At 46.6% G+C, this 17,040-nt stretch overlaps 3 protein-coding genes across 5 annotated transcripts in view; 1 reads left to right on the top strand and 2 right to left on the bottom strand.

Annotated features, from left to right (window-relative positions):
* LOC143104707 (tyrosine-protein kinase CSK-like) overlaps positions 1 to 2,123 on the bottom strand; it is a 37,120-nt gene extending 34,997 nt beyond the window's left edge. The window contains exon 1 of one of the 2 annotated variants that reach the window (XM_076268965.1): positions 1,582 to 2,123. The gene's annotated coding sequence lies outside the window, so the exon portion shown is untranslated. The remainder of the gene's footprint in view (positions 1 to 1,581) is intronic. The other variant, XM_076268958.1, reaches the window with a different exon arrangement.
* Positions 2,124 to 2,410: 287 nt separating this feature from the next.
* Positions 2,411 to 14,331, bottom strand: edc3 (enhancer of mRNA decapping 3 homolog (S. cerevisiae)). Of its 2 annotated transcripts, none has more exons than XM_076268940.1 (7): positions 14,200 to 14,331; positions 13,369 to 13,545; positions 12,872 to 13,164; positions 11,839 to 12,165; positions 10,048 to 10,201; positions 9,150 to 9,367; positions 2,411 to 6,762 (listed from the first exon to the last, which is right to left on the bottom strand). In XM_076268940.1, the coding sequence occupies exons 2-7, from the start codon at positions 13,530 to 13,532 to the stop codon at positions 6,428 to 6,430; spliced, it is 1,491 nt and encodes a 496-aa protein (XP_076125055.1). In that variant the 5' UTR covers positions 13,533 to 13,545; positions 14,200 to 14,331; the 3' UTR covers positions 2,411 to 6,427. The 2 variants fall into 2 exon arrangements, with proteins under 2 accessions (XP_076125055.1, XP_076125062.1); XM_076268947.1 differs by having other exon boundaries at positions 13,369 to 13,542.
* Positions 14,332 to 15,169: 838 nt separating this feature from the next.
* Positions 15,170 to 17,040, top strand: part of LOC143138404 (uncharacterized) — a 19,538-nt gene continuing 17,667 nt past the window's right edge. Inside the window, exons 1-4 of the mRNA XM_076298880.1 lie at positions 15,170 to 15,190; positions 16,446 to 16,637; positions 16,732 to 16,796; positions 16,920 to 17,040. The exon at positions 16,920 to 17,040 is cut by the window's right edge and continues 168 nt beyond it. Coding sequence (XP_076154995.1) covers positions 15,170 to 15,190; positions 16,446 to 16,637; positions 16,732 to 16,796; positions 16,920 to 17,040 — 399 coding nt within the window. The remainder of the gene's footprint in view (positions 15,191 to 16,445; positions 16,638 to 16,731; positions 16,797 to 16,919) is intronic.

Genomic DNA, 17,040 nt, shown 5'->3' with positions numbered 1-17,040 from the left:
AGTAGCAGCAGCAGCGCCAGAGCAGCGAGTGAGTGACAGCAGGCACCCAGAACGGCCAGGAATAGCGCCACGGCCACCAAGTCTCCCTCCACACACATACACAGACACACACACAATCTCCCACCAACCCACAGGCCTCTTCTCCAGCAGTGCCACTGGGGGCAACACACACACACACACACACATACATACACACAGACACATGCAGGAGAAAGCATTGCCCTCTTCTCGTGTGGCGGACAGTGACCCCCCACCACCCTGCTGGTCCCTCTTGTGTGTGTGTGCTTGTGTGTGTGTGTGTTTGTGTGTGTGGCAGGGTGCGGGCAGGCGGGCAGCCAGTGGGGAGCGGAGTGGATGGGGGGTGGGACTGGCAGCTCAATGGCATCCACTTGAGGGGAGACTGAGCCAGCTGTGGGTGGATAGGCCCCGGATAGACCCCTGCCACTTCATTTAGGAGCCCGAGTCTCAGACACTCACACAGTCACAATGTGGCCATTCTAAGAGGGGTGACTGGAGGCAGGGGGAGTGCCATGACACTGGCTAACACAGCTGCTGCACCCAAAGGGACATAAGAGGGAGATATAGTGTGTGTGTGTGTGTGTGTGTGTGTGTGTGTGTGTGTGTGTGTGTGTGGGTGTGTGTACCTTAAGGGATAGCACAGGGAACACAAGAGAGAGATACGCGTGTGAGAGAGAGTTCTCTGAGAAAGAGGGACAGATATGTTGGGTGTGTGTGTGTGTGTTGGAAAGTGAGAATGGGTCTGTTATAAGGCATATGTGTGTGTGTGAGAGAGAGAGAGATGTGTGTGTGTGTGTGAGAGAGGGGGATGTGAGTGAGGCAGAGCGAGATGTATAGGCTGTGTGTGAGAGACAGCATGAGACAGCGTGCCTGCTCTAGAGTTCCTTTTTTTCTATCGGACCAGCAGTGACACGAGAATAAGACCAGACACGTCTCTTTCTAATAGTCAAATTCCAGAGTACAGGCCATCCTCCTCGCCATCTTACCTCAACGCTCGCAAAGGAAATATATGTGCATCTCCCGGCAAGATACAAGATTTGTGTTAGAGGACAAACTCACTGAATACTGCATGTGCTGAACTCGAAACTACACGTCAGATCGGAGTAGAGAGAGAGAGCGCGAGGGAGAATGCAACCGGAACACTAAATAGTTTAGAATTCACAGTTTGTTTAGGTTAACAGTAAAAATAGCAGTAGAGCATCGGCAATATAAGTAAGCTATGATATGATATAACAGTAAGGAGCGTAGCAGACGAGCCATAAAAAGCACATTCTTGCGATAGATGACATGTTAACAGGAAGTATTCTGCAAATAGCAGGAGCTTTTTTTAACCTTTCGACATGGGTCTGAGCTCGGCTAGCGAAAATAACGGACACTTACCATATCAAACAAGCTAAAATCGTCACTTCTTCCTGTAACATTAACTAGTTCTGTATGAGACTATCTGTACATTATGTGAAACCATCCTGCCAACATCGGATAAAGTGACTTGTAGCCCACTTGAGACACGTCTACGCCCTCCTAAACCAACACGGCAAAGTGACAGGGCTGATGAGAACTCACCAATAAGTGACGACTCCTGGTGCCCGAATACCTGTGTCCACTTCGGATGCGTAGAGCTCTGTCTCTGCTCTTCAGCTCGAGAGGGAAATGAGAACTCAATTCAGTCTGCCAGTAGTGTTCTTCTCGGCTCCCAGTGCGTCCATTTGCGAAGAGAGGATCTCAGTAACTTTGGCACCCGTGCGGATGTGGTCAGTTCCTCACGCCTTGTTAACGATCCGCTTGTTGCTTAAAACTGCCACAGACTAAATATATTTGCCCTTAACGTAAGGTGTAATGCATTAAAAGCTTCTGACACAATGATTAAATAAATGTTTAACTGGTGTTAGATAAGAATTACAGTTGCAAAGGACGGAACCTTTTGGTGTAAGAAAAAGAGCTTATTCCGAGCGTAGCGGAAATGCGACCAATGCCAGCACAGCAATGCGAGATGAAGACAAGAATGGCTTTGCGCCTCGCGCATTAAATCTCCCGGCGACGCAGAGAAGCGACAGACCGTGCGCTGTTTTTTTTCCTCCGACTGTTGTATCAGAGGTAATTCAGGCCTTCCCAGAGAGGAAATACACCTTTCAGTTTGAGACCCAGTACGCATGCGCTGAATCGAGGGGCACACCTCTTAATTTGAAGCCACCATACACTGCAGTTATGAATTATGTTGAGTTGTATTAGTTCAATATTTCTGATGATAGGCCTAGGCAATGCAATTGTAGGCTATATACCAGTTCACGTTATTGAACCTGTACACTCCAGATGCAGATTAATCTATAAAAGATCTACTAAATGTACTAGCACACTGTAACAGGGCTACCATATTCAAAACTCGACAGCGTGGTTCATTACTCAACTTTTTTATTTGTCCCCATTTCGACATAACATTGGTGGTGAAATGCATCAGACCATTCTGACGTTTCAGATGCTCTCTGTGTGTGTGTGTGTGTGTGTGTGTGTGTGTGTGTGTCCACTGGTCCTCTGAACACATTGAAACAAACAAGGAACAGATCATTTGAAATAGACGTGCCTGAAAACGTATTATTATCACAAGAACAATGATCATAATAACTAATGTCAAAATGTCTGAAATAATCAGGAAAAACAAACCAGAAAGCAGGCTGAATGATCCAGAGTGTGTAAATTAACAAACAAAAAATACGCTGAATCAAATGCAACATTCTGTCTTTCATGAACAATTACTGTTTAAAAAAAAAAAAAAAAATATTTAGGCGGGTTTACCAGGATACTCCGTTGCATTTGGATTGAATGTTTAACTATGGATATGATGCCACCTAGTGGCCAATGACAACAATCACTTTCGCAGACACAAACTGGATGCTGTAATGTATCAGTAAAGTTTTGACCTGAATGTTTCACATTTTTCTTTTTGCTACAATCATCTGTATACGTACAGCTCTTCCCGTCGCACAGATACATATATTTGCTCACGATAACTTGCTCAAAAGTAAAGGAATGCTGCATCATGATGTTAGAAACCAATCATCTGTAAATATGTTTTCTATGCACCCCATACACTTTTAAATCATCTAATATTTTAAGTATATATATCCATAATTATGAAATTCAGACCCACCATAGAGCTAATGCAGACATATATATATATATATATACATACATACATTTATATATCATCTACGATTGGGCTTCCATGATGTGTCAACAGTTGCATTTAAGTTACACATTATAGACAAATCTTAGAAAATATGAAAATGGAGGGTATGTGTGTGTGTGTGTGCAGATAAACATAATTGACCACATTAATGTTAATTTCCTTCGCTGGGTGCCGTGATCAGGCCACTGGTTTGGTTAAATGGGTAACGGTGGTGTAGCTGAGGAGCGTGCTCACTGTGGTGTTAAGTCCTGCCGCTCCAGTAGAGCTAAGGGGCCAGGCTAGCACCAGTCCTGGCGCTCCAGTAGAACTAAGGGCACACGCTAGCACCAGTCCTGGCGCTCCAGTAGAGCTAAGGGCCCACGCTAGCACCAGTCCTGCCGCTCCAGTAGAGCTAAGGGGCCAGGCTAGCACCAGTCCTGCCGCTCCAGTAGAGCTAAGGGGCCAGGCTAGCACCAGTCCTGCGCTCCAGTAGAGTTAAGGGCACACGCTAGCATCAGTCCTGGCGCTCCAGTAGAGCTAAGGGCCCACGCTAGCACCAGTCCTGGCGCTCCAGTAGAGCTAAGGGCCCACGCTAGCACCAGTCCTGGCGCTCCAGTAGAGCTAAGGGCCCACGCTAGCACCAGTCCTGGCGCTCCAGTAGAGCTAAGGGCCCACGCTAGCACCAGTCCTGGCGCTCCAGTAGAGCTAAGGGCCCACGCTAGCACCAGTCCAATCATGGCGCTCCAGTAAAGCTTGGTGCAAGTACGGGAGACTGTCCCTCTGTGACACACACAGGGTGTGGTCAGGCCTTTACTCTGAACACTTTACAGCCTCAAAGCCTCTTAAATAACAGGTCTCCACAGGACCTTCTAATGAAATGATTCAGATTTCACATAGAAATCTACAATTGAAAAAAAACTCTCAACAGAAGTAAGATACTGACTTCCAATCAGACCAATCAGAGATCGCCGCAATTTCATTGCCTCGATCAAGTCAAAGTCCCAGTTAGGTGCGAAGTCCAATTTCACAAGATTCCGTTACCTAATCTGACAAAACGCATACACATTAATAGAAGAGACAGACAACAAGCAACTTGAACTCTAGAACTGCATCTTTCAATTCAAGAAAGTTTAAATCGACAGATGCGCAGAGAGACAGAGAGAGAGAAAGAAAGAAAGAAAGACAGAGAGAGCGAGCGAGAGGGAGAGAAGCAGAGACAAACGCAGAGAGCCACATACAGAAGAATAGCCCACAAAAGAAATGGTGATGACCAAAGCTATTAAAGCTCCACCATCACCACCACCAGACTACTGGGCTTAGGCCACCTAACGTCACACTACTGTGATCCCCATCTTAAGCAGCTCCGCATCTGACTGCAAATAAAACTCAACAGCCACCAGCTTCCAACCTGCCAGGCACCGTGTAGATACCCAGGCAGCCATCGGGTAGATACCCCTGGGAGGAGCACGGAACCTTCCCCGCTGAGGAGCCCACCTGGAAGTTCAAATACACACCTGGCCTCAATAGACACACCATCATGGTCACAACCATGAGAGTCAAAGTGACCACGCCAAACACCAAAGGCAGTGCATTAAAATGAACAAAGCTCCTAAACACTCTACTTAGGAAAGCTGATGCCAAAATAGTCATTAAATGCAGCATTAGCTTCAGGTCAAAAAAATGTAAACAACAATCCCTCTTGATACTGAAATTGAGTTAATTTAGTAGACTATCGGTCCAGTCACTGTCTAACGAGTTCAGCTGGGCTCTAGGTTCAGAGTGTCTAACGAGTTCTGCTGGGCTCTGGGTTCAGTCTCCGCTTCATGTTTAGACCCAGAGAAGTGACCTTGTTAGAGAAGTGACCACGTTTAGACCCAGAGAAGTGCGCAGGAGTCGAAATACACTCCACATCTTTCTGTTTGACCACCAGACAACAGACTGGACAGAAATGAGAGCTGCAATACTGCGCTCCCTCTACATCTGCTAGTTAGCTTCACTTCAGGGACCGGTCACTCTTGAACCTCTCGGGTGCAGTTCTGGTCACTCCTGACCCCTCGGGTGCAGTTCTGGACTGACCCCTGACCTCTGGGTGACCTCCTGGCCCTGCGAGGAAGGGGCGAGGTCGGGCTTTAGGATCTGCGCTGCAGGTCGCTCCCGTTTTCCTCCTGCTAGGACTGCTCCTATTCTCTCTCCAGCCAATCAGAGCTGCGCTGATACGGGCCAGCCGGGTGCGGTCCAGTCCAGTCTGGTCCAGGTCCCTTAAACGACGGGGGAGGTAAGGCTCTCCCTGGGGTGCTGATGAGAGCAGCGCTGATACAGACCAGCCTTTGTCCAGTCCAGGGTGTTAATGCCCAGACTGTGTTGAGTTCCAGGCAGATGGGCCAACTAAACAGTGACAGTGAGCGGAGCTACAAAACACTGGCGCTGGCGAGCACGAGCAGCCTCACAGCATGAGCGAACAGCAGGACAGCATCAACACAAGCACGGAGCGACCGCACATCTCAAATGCTCAGCAGACGAGAGGAAGCTCCGGCAACAGGACGGGCCCTGAACTTTTCTGTACATAAATCTCAGTGTGATTGTTGTTAGCACGATTTGCAACAAAAAAAAAAAAAAAGAGGAAAACACAGACCTTAAGAGCTGCCTCACAGGCAGGCAAATAAACCGGCCACACACATGCATGCACGCACACATTGACACACACACACACACACACACACACGTGCACACACACACACACACACACACACACGCACACGCACACGCACACGCACACACGCATTCTCTTACACACACACACCAGGTCAGGCGTTTCACTCTGTAAACATCACGCTAAAAAGATGAAGCAGGTGTTTGTGTCCCCTTTTCTCCGCACCAGAGGAGCTGGCACTCTCCAGATAAACTCTCTGAGGTGAACAAACTCCTCCATAAACAAACCAAGAACAAAAATGGAAAAAAGATTGTTCTTCGGAATACTAAATCATTCATTTTCTCTTTTCAGTACAGCATGGCGCAGTAAGGTTGCGCACATGAAAGAGGATGAGAAAGAAATATACTCTGTACTGCATTCATTCACTCACACATTCATCCATTCATCCATCTATCCATCATCTATCTGCCACTAAGCAAGCAGCTCTACACTCTAGACGGTCAGGCAGTTAAGGCTCAACTCTGGCTCTATGCCCCCCGACCCCACAGACAGAGGTCAGAGGTGAGAGTTCAGGTGTGGTCAGCCGGGCGCCATGGCTACGGTGAGTGCAGCGGGATGACGAACTTGCAGCCGAACGGGGAGTGGTACTTGATGCCCACCTCCTGGAACACCTGTTTGGGCACCCCGATGTCGCACAGGTAGACGCGTCCAACGCTCTCAGACAGCGGCAGCGGCAGCCCGAGAGACAGTGACCACTTGGCCTCGACCGCCGCCTCCTGCCCACTCACTGGCGGGTCGATGCTCAACACCGGTGCCCGGTTCTGGTTGGCCCAGTCGGCCGCAGCACGGTACCAGGGCTGGTCTCGCAGGAAGCCGTTCTCGTGGCTGTCCAGGCAGTTGATGACCAGGTCCACTGGGCTGGCAGGCAGATCTGCAACACAGGAAGAGAGAACAGATAGTCGGGACAAGCACTCTCAATCACAGCACCGGCACAGACTCTGGTTAAGTAAGGGATAAGGGATGTCACGGCGTCCGGGTATCAGAAAATATACTGCATATTCGAGGTGCTAATGCGGCCGCGCATAGTCCAACTTTAATGAGTACTATGATGTACAGTGCTGTATGGGAGTTGTAGTCCAGCATTAGTGAGTAATATGATGTACAGTGCTGTATGGGAGTTGTAGTCCAGCTTTAGTGAGTACTATGATGTACAGTGCTGTATGGGAGTTGTAGTCCAGCTTTAGTGAGTATTATGATCAGTGTTGGGCAAGTTACTGAAAATTAGTAATTAGTTACAGTTACTAGTTACTTCTTTCAAAATTAATTCAATTACGTTACCAATAACTGTATATCAAAAGTAATTAGTTACTAGAGAAAGTAACTTTTGAGTTACTTTTAAGTCTGCTTTTAAAATGTCAATATGAACAGTACTGAACAGTCACACACACAATAAACCTAATTTTTGTAGTTTCAACGGGCCTTCAAATCAATAGCCTTGTGCATGAGTTCTCAAACTTTTTCCGATCCCAAAACATTCTACAATGCATGAAGGCCTCCCTGACCTTGTTTTGCACCACCCTCACCATCTAGGTGGTTTGATAGATATGTACAGTACAGTGCCTACTGCTTGCCTTCTACTACTACTACTACTACTACTAGTAGTAGTAGTAGTAGTAGTAGTATGCATGGTGGTGCACTGACACTGAATTCTGCAATATAGTAATAAGTTATTATTATCATTATTATTGCAATCCTTCTGTAGGCTACATGGAATAAGTTCAATGGGATGTAATGTGAAACAATGTTAAATGGCCTATTTTCAAAGCAGTTAGTGAGTGCTCACACACACATACAACCTTAGGTTATCCTCATCCTGCTTTGGACACAGTTGTATTATATAGCATTTTAAGCACCAGCAGTTTGGGAAAAGCCTGCGCTGCACAGTGCTGACCTACCGAAATAAGTTCTAATGCATCCGAGAGTTTGGGATTGTCGTGCACTATGCAGAAGGTTACTCTTCAGCTGATAAGGCGTTCCAGAGAGAAGTTGCATGTTCTGTCGCAGACAAATGAATCCATAACACCACGGTAGTCAATTCCAATGTAAACATACTGTGCAAATAACTCAAGTCGCTGTAGTACGTATGGTAGGCTATTTGGAGGTTTCTTTATCTGGTAAGTGAAATCTGCATTTTCCTCTCGAGTTAAACGTGTACTTGCTTGTGTCAAGGCTATATATAGGCTACTGTAGCCTATTGGTGTTGTGGCATGGCTATGTTGTAAGAATGAGAAATTGATATAACGAGGCTTTTGCGCAATAGGCGAAAAAGAGCGGAGATAAACAACAATGCACTTTTACTGTAGTGGAGCTTACCAGATGGAAACGAAAGGGAAAAGGCTTTTAAGATGCCCATTTAAATTGTAGCCTAATGCACTCTTGTGTGTTTTAGCATAAATCCGAAATAAGGAGGAATGTGAGGAGGCTCCTATTAACTGTAAAGAACACAATCGCTGGAAACACAGCTAAGGTCGGGAGACAAGCAGCGAATGTGCATCTTGTCTGCAGTCGTTCATTCAAGATCAACAGAGTAATGCAAATAACGAACTCTTTGAAATTTCAGTAATTGTAATTGCGTTACTGGATTTACAAAAATACTTCGTTACATGCTCGTTACCACTAAAAGTAGTGGAATTACAGTAACACGTTACTTTGTAACGCATTACTCTCAACACTGACTATGATGTACAGTGCTGTATGGGAGTTGTAGTCCAGCTTTAGTGAGTGAAGTACAGCCCAGTACAGTGAATAATGCAGTACAGGAGTTGTAACCTGGGGCCCAATCCATTCAGTAAACTAGATGGTCTGCTAAAACCGGCAATGCATTCATCAGGGCTGTGCACAATTCAAATTGCTATTCTGCTTCCTATTAGCTACCTCAATTGAAATGCAAGTGAAATTCAAGAATTGAATTTGGAATTTAAGAGCCAGTTTCAATTCAATTCTGGAATTTTGCACTCATAAGGGTGCAGCTGGCTATCATCAAAGTAAACTGTCTTTTTGCCACTGACCGTGTTCAACTTGTCATGAAGTCAACTAACATAGTCAGGATTCATTTGGAGACATGTGTGCCTGTTTGCCCCAGTAAAGGTGAAGAAACTCGCTTAGATAGCTCAATATTGAACAGATTTTTAAAGACAAAACCTAAAGACATCTAACAACAGTAGTCAGGCTGAAAAATGCAGTAATTCCCATTTAACACTGGACATAGTTATTGTGATCAATCTAACGCCCAGTGCACTAGGGGAGTAGTAGTAGTACCTTTGATACTGGACACCTGCTTCCCTCCTGTCTTGGAGAAAAGCGAGAGCTCGCTGGTGATGGCCTCCAGCATCTTGACGAAGTTGGGCAGGAAGAGGATGACCTCCACCTCATGATTGGCCAGGTGGCGGCCGCAGCTGACGCCCTGAGCACCCTGCACGTGGGGCCCGCATAGCAGCACCACCGTTGGACGCTGGTGGACGTTCTTAGGGGTCAGCCTGCCGGGGGAGAGCAGAGAGTAGGACACGGTGTCAGTTTAGCCAATTAGGTCACAAGAAAAGCACAACAGGCACAACTAACCCAGACGCTAACCCAGTGAGTAGCCGGGTGCTAACCCAGTGAGTAGCCGGGAGCTAACCCAGTGAGTAGCCGGACGCTACCCCAGTGAGTAGCAGGACCGTAACCCAGTGAGTAGCCGGACGCTAACCCAGTGAGTAGCCGGGAGCTAACCCAGTGAGTAGCCGGACGCTAACCCAGTGAGTAGCCGGGCGCTAACCCAGTGAGTAGCCGGACGCTAACCCAGTGAGTAGCAGGACCGTAACCCAGTGAGTAGCCGGACCCTAACCCAGTGAGTAGCCGGACGCTAACCCAGTGAGTAGCCGGAAGCTAACCTAGTGAGTATCCGGGCGCTAACCCAGTGAGTAGCTGGGCGCTAACCCAGTGAGTAGCTAGGCAGCTTATCCAGTGAGTAGCCGGTTACTCCATTAACATCACACTCTGCACTTCATGTTATTGCTGCTTCCACAAAGCAGGACAATCACACACTTTCTCCACACAAAAACACACACTTTTTCCACACAAAAACACACTTTCTCCACACATCTGGTTTGTTCAATTTAGATCTAGTTCCCCTAAGATGATGAGCGAGGCCGAGTTCCCATGACACTGTGCGTCTCACCTGTTTGGTCCTCCCAGCAGTGTGAGGGTCATCTGGCTGGCGCAGACCCCTGTCATCTCGAGCCGGCGCTCCAGGGAAAGACCGTGCCTCTCCGCCACGCTCAGCAGGCGCTTGTGCAGCTCGTACGTGATGCTGGGCACCACGAGCCCAGAGTCTGAAGGGCAGCACACACACAGCACAGACACCAGGGGGCGTTAGAGCACCGCTCAACCTCAACTTCACACAGGACTAGGAGCTGCTCCACTGGCATAGATATGGCCTAACACCACCAGAGTCACACACTCAATAGACAGACAGCAAGGAAGTGAGAGAGTGAGTGATGAAAATAAATAAAACCACATGGACTTGAGCCATAGTTGTTACCAAGAAATTACACTCTGCAAGTGAAGAAACTTAAAGGGACACCAGGCAACGTTTTTGTGTTAATTAATCATCTTTGTAAGTCGGTATATGGTTAAATGACTCATTACGGGGCGAATGAAGGCTCTCTCGCCCGCCCCTACTGCCTGTAGGAAGAATATCCCGCTTGCAAGTTCGGTGTATCCTACCTGTGACCTTCAGTCTCACAAAGTCTCAGACATCGCGAGAAGCAGGATCAGTTTACATCCTGCATCCCCAGCACAGAGGCAGGCTAACGAAACCCGGTTAGCGATTGTTGCAAACGTGTGTATAATGGCAGAGCCGGTCAAGAAGCACCGAAAACCCTCGACAGAAGATGCAAAGAAAAGGAAAAGAGCTTCAGACCAAGCAAGGGCTCGCACACGTATCGACACGTACAGACGCTAGGGGGAGCTTCGTAGAGAAAATGTACTCAGGCTTGCCTGGTGTCCCTTTAACATCATGTAATTTAGCAGGTACTCTTCCTTAAAGCCTAGGTACAGTAGCCTAGAAATCTAGACGCACCCTAGCCGAAATTGAAATTGCTGCCCGGACTAGTCTAGCAACTCTTTGTTGACTTGCGAGCTGGAAAAATGAAGCTTCAATAAGGCCAATCACATCATGTATAGAGTCGGTAGGCGGGTTTTACATAATGATTGATGGCAGAGTTGCAACGGCTCAGAGTGAATTCCCTGCTACTTGAAAACAAAGAAGATGGATGTTGCTGTTGGTGAACAGCGTGACACGAGTTAAGCTTTTTTTCAATTGGCAAAAGTTGAAGTAGCCAACTAGCTCCGCTGGTGGGAAAACGCATGGGACTCATGAGTTGTAGCGCTATCCTATTGCGTGCAGAGGGAATTTGAAAGACAACCGATTATCCCGCCCCTCGGACTGAGCACTGCGAACGGTGAGTCTGCAGACCCTACATTTTAATGTGGGTCTGGCTCGTCAGGCTATAGGTACAGTGCATTTCATGAGAATGTGTGCTCGCTGAGAACCAAGACTTTTCCCCTGGAGCTGTTTCCACTGTGTCCTAGCTGCATGTGAGCATTTGTGACCAAATCAGTTTGATTACCGGTACTTTGTTTTAATTTAAATGTTGTAACTGGACCCGATGCGGCGCAATGCAGCATTCTTCTATTTTCAACCAGAAATATGATACAATAAAACAAGATATTTAACCCATTCAGTGTGAACAGCGCATTCAATGCTACGTGACAGTCAGACGCTCAAATGCAAATAGGACAAGCTGGTCCTTGGCAAGTACGGCTAAGGAACGAAGGAACGCACTGATAAATACGCAGGGAGTTCAGCTGAAGGAGCACACTGAAAAATATGCAGGGAGTTTGGGCTCACCTGTGCAAGTTCAGCTGAAGGAACGCACTGAAAAATATGCAGGGAGTTCGGCCTCACCTGTACAGTACTCTTTGGCACCAGGCTGGGGCACTGCTATCTGCCGGTAAGTGACGGGTTTAGCTTCCAGAATGTTCTCGTCATGCCGGTACCGCACTGGTGCCTGTTTCTCCGGCGTGCCTCGCGATCGTGACGTATCGATCTGGGAGAAGACCGCTGCCTTGTCAAACAGCGCCAGGTTGCCCTCAAAGTCAAAGTCCTCGTCTAAGCCGTCGTCCATCCCGTCCCCGAAACACTCGTCGTCTTTGTTCTTCATCTGGCCACCGCCGTTCTTCAGCCCGTTCTTCTTTGGTGTGGCCTGGTTCCCTCCCCGGCTGCTGGACGACCCTGAGTGAGGAGAGGACAGAGAGCCCAGGTGTTTAACAGGTGAGTCAGGGGCTACAGCTTTAGGCTCAGATTATTAGATATACAGCAGCTATTAACCTTAAAAGGTGTGGGTTTTTAAACATAACATACGATTCCGTTTCGCAACAATTCATGGTTCTAAAATTCTATAGAACGCTCATTTTCGAACATTCCAATCACACTGGTGTGACGGTACACCTTTAAGGGTTAATACTCTTACTGAGTGAACACATACATCAAGTAGGAATTTAATGTCATATACTATGGCAAACATACTTCTATATGGTTCTACAGTTAAATGATTGAGAGTGGACACATTATTTCAAGCAAAGTTCAGAAAAGTTAAGAGCATATTACCACACCACATCACTCCATGAGATGTTCCCAAACACAACACCACACTGGGCTCAGTCATCTGGAGTCAGTCACTAAGAGTATGGTGCATAAGGATGCTTTGGCACAGTAGCCCACTGAAGTGGTTATGGATAGTCTGTGATAATCTGTGTCCCACCCATGACTTCAATGGTGTGCATGCCTTGCTCTAACTGCTCATCTCCAGGAACAGGAGCCGTCCTGATCTGCACAATTTGTATTAACGTGAACTCTGTGTTAACGTGATTTCTGTGCTGACAGGAGCTCTGTGTTGTTAACGTGTGATCTGTGTTAATGAGGACTGTGCCAAACTTACAGGAGTTGTGTCTGCGGCGGAAGCCTTTGGTCTGGCCGGCCATGTCCATGTGTCTCTCGCCGTAGCTCTTGGAGCAGGGTTGCTGGGGGGACCCGTGTCCCTCCCCTGCCCTCTGCTCCACACGGCCGGGCACCACCATAGGGGTGCTACCAACCAGGGCGCCCCCGGCCCTACCTCCGCCACCACTGCGCCCGCCAAGCCCAGCAAACCCGCCAGAGCCGGCCAAGGTGATGCCATTTCCACTGCTGCCGGGGTGGATATTCAAGATCTTAAGGTCCTTGATATCCATGGCACTGCAAACAAATAGTTGTTGTTGTCTTACAGTACAGCACTTTTGTGTTGATCAATGAGCACTGTTCTAAATGAATGAATGAATGAATGAATGAATGACATATCTCATCATGGAATCGTGGATATTATTGCAATAACGACTGCATACTGAGCTGTAACACTGAGAGGATAAAGAGCAGTGACAGTAATGCATTTCCATGTCTCACCTGAACGTGACCTCCGGAACAGGACACTTAACTCCATTGTGAAAAGGCTGCCGGAGAGAGATGGTTTGGCTGGACTGGTCGACCGAGGACACTTCTCCCTGGTACACTCCGAGTGTTGGACCACAGTTAATAGATACAAGACTGCCCAACCAGTCTGCTGCCATTGTCCCAGTGCTTCTGGTAAAAGAAAGTGTAACCTTAATTATTTCTATATTGAAAGCAAATTTGCACAACTACACATGCGTATAATGATAGAAAATGTAACGTTTGTCTAGTTACAAGCGCTGAGCCTAACGTTACCACTCAGGATAACAAGGGAGAACAACAGCTTAATTTACATGAATGACGTTACGACAGTAACTGCGACCATACCGAACTTACCCTAATCATCTACAAGCAAACAACGTTCACCAGGATATTTCTAGTAACTGCAAATGTAAAATCCATACACAACTTTTCTCTTTTCATTCCCGCGACATTTCATGCTACGGCCACTAGAGCTAATGTAGACTAACGTTAGCTGTTTTAGCAAACGCGAGAGCTGTAGCGTTAGCTTAACTGGTCACTAGTGAACATGCTGGAGTCAGTCAGAGGCTGTACAAGAAATAACAGCTAAATATACCAAGCGACACCTACAACGCCATGAGCAATATATTTTTAATACTCTCCAAAGAACAAATTAAAATAGCCGCACACAAAGCCCGTAAGCGTATTTCCTTAGCAGCTAGCTAGTGTTGTTCATTTAACTTCTAGCTAAATTGGCTAGCAGAGCAATCACCAATGTTTAAATGCCGCCCTCATCTCATTTGCAGCTTTATCTCATATACGTACCTCTGTAACTTTAGATTGAGACCGTCTTGTTCATATGAATTTATGATAACTGTCTTTTGAAAATGACAAATTATTGACTGAAAATGGGCTTTTGTGGTATTTTTCCTGCCCTTCTGAAGTTAGCGTAGTGCAGTCAGGAAATGGCTTCTCTATCTCTTACATCATTTCCGACGTGACAACGTTTTGATGTTTTGGAGCAAGAGACGAGGGCCAGACAAAACAAGAGCCAAGTGATGATAAGGAGATTAGGAAATGGAGGAGTTCTGTTATTAAGTGTCAGTGCAGTGTTAGGTCCACAGTCTGAATACATTTTGCGATTGCAAAATTCATTTACTTTTCTAATTTAGATAGCCTTTTGTCAAATGACTAAATCCATGTATTTTTCCACTGAGCATGTTGATACATGACTGTCACCATATTAGCCCTATGACATTAGTATTCCCAGGCTCTTATTTAGACCTAGGCCTACTGCTTAGTGAGCTCAGTTAACACAAGCTATCAGTAAATCATTGTATTTGTGTAGCAGAGATGTTGCTGGGTTACAAGAGATAGCCTACCTGTATCTCATAACAAAGACAAAGTAAACAAAAGTGTTTCATTGTGTGTTTTGATATAAATCAGTGTGTAGGCTAGGCTACTGTACATAGAAGGACACTACCATTGTGTCTGTTAGCCAGGAGTGGCACTGCAAAACACTCAAAATGATCTCAGAGTAACATGACCAGGGACAATTTCCTGAAAATTGGGAAGATTTCCAGTTCAATGGTCAATATCATTAAAATATAAAACATATATATGTTTAAAAAACACGGCAACAGAACTGGTTTGGTCAAGTATTTTGAATGGAATGGAATTGAATTGAATGGGGAAAAAAAGGGACATCTGGTCACCCTCAAGGGTAGATGTGTGTGTGCTATAGGCCATGGCCTGGTCACCCTCGGAAGTAGACGTGTGTGCTATCGCCTTAACCATGGCCTGGTCACCCTCGGAGGTAGACGTGTGTACTATAGCCGTAACCCTGGCCTGTCTCCCCAAGCCAGCCTCTCCTGCAGCTAGGACAAGCATGCAGAATTCCACACTTTCCAGACGGTGGAAATATGGATGTGGATCGCGAGAATCTGAACGCTCTAATCTGAACGCTCTAATGTTAGTGTCCCTTCCATTACATAAATCTTCCAGTAAGACACTGTATGAAAACAATAACAATGATTGCTGTTCTTAATGCCATGGTTTCACCAAATAACAACACTGTTTTTTTCTCTCACAGCACTGTACTGCATAAGGCTTTAAACTGTCTTCCATGCAGATTCCTTAACACTGACACGACATGCTGTAATGGGATGTTTTGGTCATGGAGGTATGGTGTTCACATGTGGAATTCTGGTCACTCTCAGCCACCGTCCATCTGTTAGACCACTAGGCTGCTATAGTTCTTAGCACATGATTCTCTGAAGGGGCTGGACTTTGCACGTCCACCAAAGCCTGTACAAAGCAGTCACTATGGATACCAGGCCAAGCAGCGTTGCTCTCTTAGCTGCCTTCATTTGAGTGAGGAGCAGCCGAGAGAACACATACACACAAGAGAGATAGAGAGAGAAGAGAAGAGAGAGAGAGAGAGAACAGAACATTGCCACTACAGAAGGAGACTGACAGAAAGAGAGACGGAGAGGGACACGACACAAGAGACAAGTGGACGAGGTAAGAGGCAGTAAAGCAGCAGTGTGTTTCTATTGTCGTCTCATGATGTTGTAGATAATGATTTATTATGGTCACTGGTAGAATTATAATTGTTATATACCAAGGATAATATGACATTTGATTAATATTGTAACATTCCTAAGAACCAGAACCATACAGGATTTGTTTTCTACACGTACAATACCTAGCTGCTTTAACACAGATATCTGGTGTTCTGGTGTGACATCTATGACAAAAACAATCAAGCAGGATTGTCCGCTAAGTGGACATGGAGATTTGTTCCCCAGCAGTTTGCTATGGTGTGAAAAGTCTTGGCACAGTGTGAAATACGGCCTCTCTTGGACACAGTGGAAAACAAACAGAGACTTTCCAGCAGCTCATGCTTTCAGTTGCGTTGTCAAGTTGATCATGTTGACATTTTCTATTATGTTGATTTGATGATGTGATTGCGTTTCCAAGTTGAAGATGATTATGAATGTACACTTGTGAATTAAGTCTATGGCCATTGCTGTGTTCAGCTTCCATGAGATCCCTCTGTTTTCTCCCAGGCATCCGTGATGGACATGTCTGAGCGTTGGAGGGGCGTTGCAGGGCTTCTCTCCCCAGCAGACAGCACCGATGACTGGGGGTGGGACACCAGCTGGGCCCCTAAGCTCCTCCGGGAGTCCCTCAGGGCCAGCAGTCCCCTCTTGCTGGCCGACCTGGATGGGTGGGGGACGAGGTCGCACCTCAAACCTCAGGTGACACTGACAGATTCTCTGACTTCTAAACTTATCGCTCTACTATTTTTTTTTTTGTATCTTCCTTAATAACGTCATCATTAATCTGTTGTAGAACTCGGCGTGGAGTTTTGCTGGAGACTTTCCAGGTTTGGGCCATCGGACCAAAATCAGTACCAGGTCAGTCTACTACACTAACAACATGCCGACTACACGCGTGATTCTACACGGCTGGGGATTGTGGCAGCAGTGTATGTGGTGAGATGTAGATTCCTTTAATCACCGTTACCCCTCTTTAAACAGTTCACCAGGTGGCCATGGCAGGCTGCAGTACAAAGACCCGTCCGGGATGCGGCGGTGGCAGTCCGCATCTCGCCTGGCCCCTGATGGTGCCCCACGGTCATCCACGCCCACCGTGGGCTCA

Source organism: Alosa pseudoharengus, unplaced genomic scaffold (assembly GCF_046254945.1).
Source record: "Alosa pseudoharengus isolate Yale_2024_CS ecotype anadromous, Long Island Sound unplaced genomic scaffold, YU_APseudo_1.1 YU_APseudo_1.1_scf_10, whole genome shotgun sequence".
Classification (NCBI taxonomy): domain Eukaryota; kingdom Metazoa; phylum Chordata; class Actinopteri; order Clupeiformes; family Clupeidae; genus Alosa; species Alosa pseudoharengus.
The sequence above is the reverse complement of the archived record's forward strand: the minus strand, read 5'-3'. Positions and strand labels throughout refer to the sequence as shown.

Coding starts and splice junctions, on each gene's coding strand:
- edc3 (XM_076268940.1), bottom strand. CDS start 13,532: ATGGCAGCAGACTGGTTGGGCAGTCTTGTATCTATTAACTGTGGTCCA. Junction 13,165..13,368: donor GTTCCGGAGGTCACGTTCAG/GTGAGACATGGA, acceptor ATTTGTTTGCAG/TGCCATGGATATCAAGGACC. Junction 12,166..12,871: donor CCGCCGCAGACACAACTCCT/GTAAGTTTGGCA, acceptor CTCCTCACTCAG/GGTCGTCCAGCAGCCGGGGA.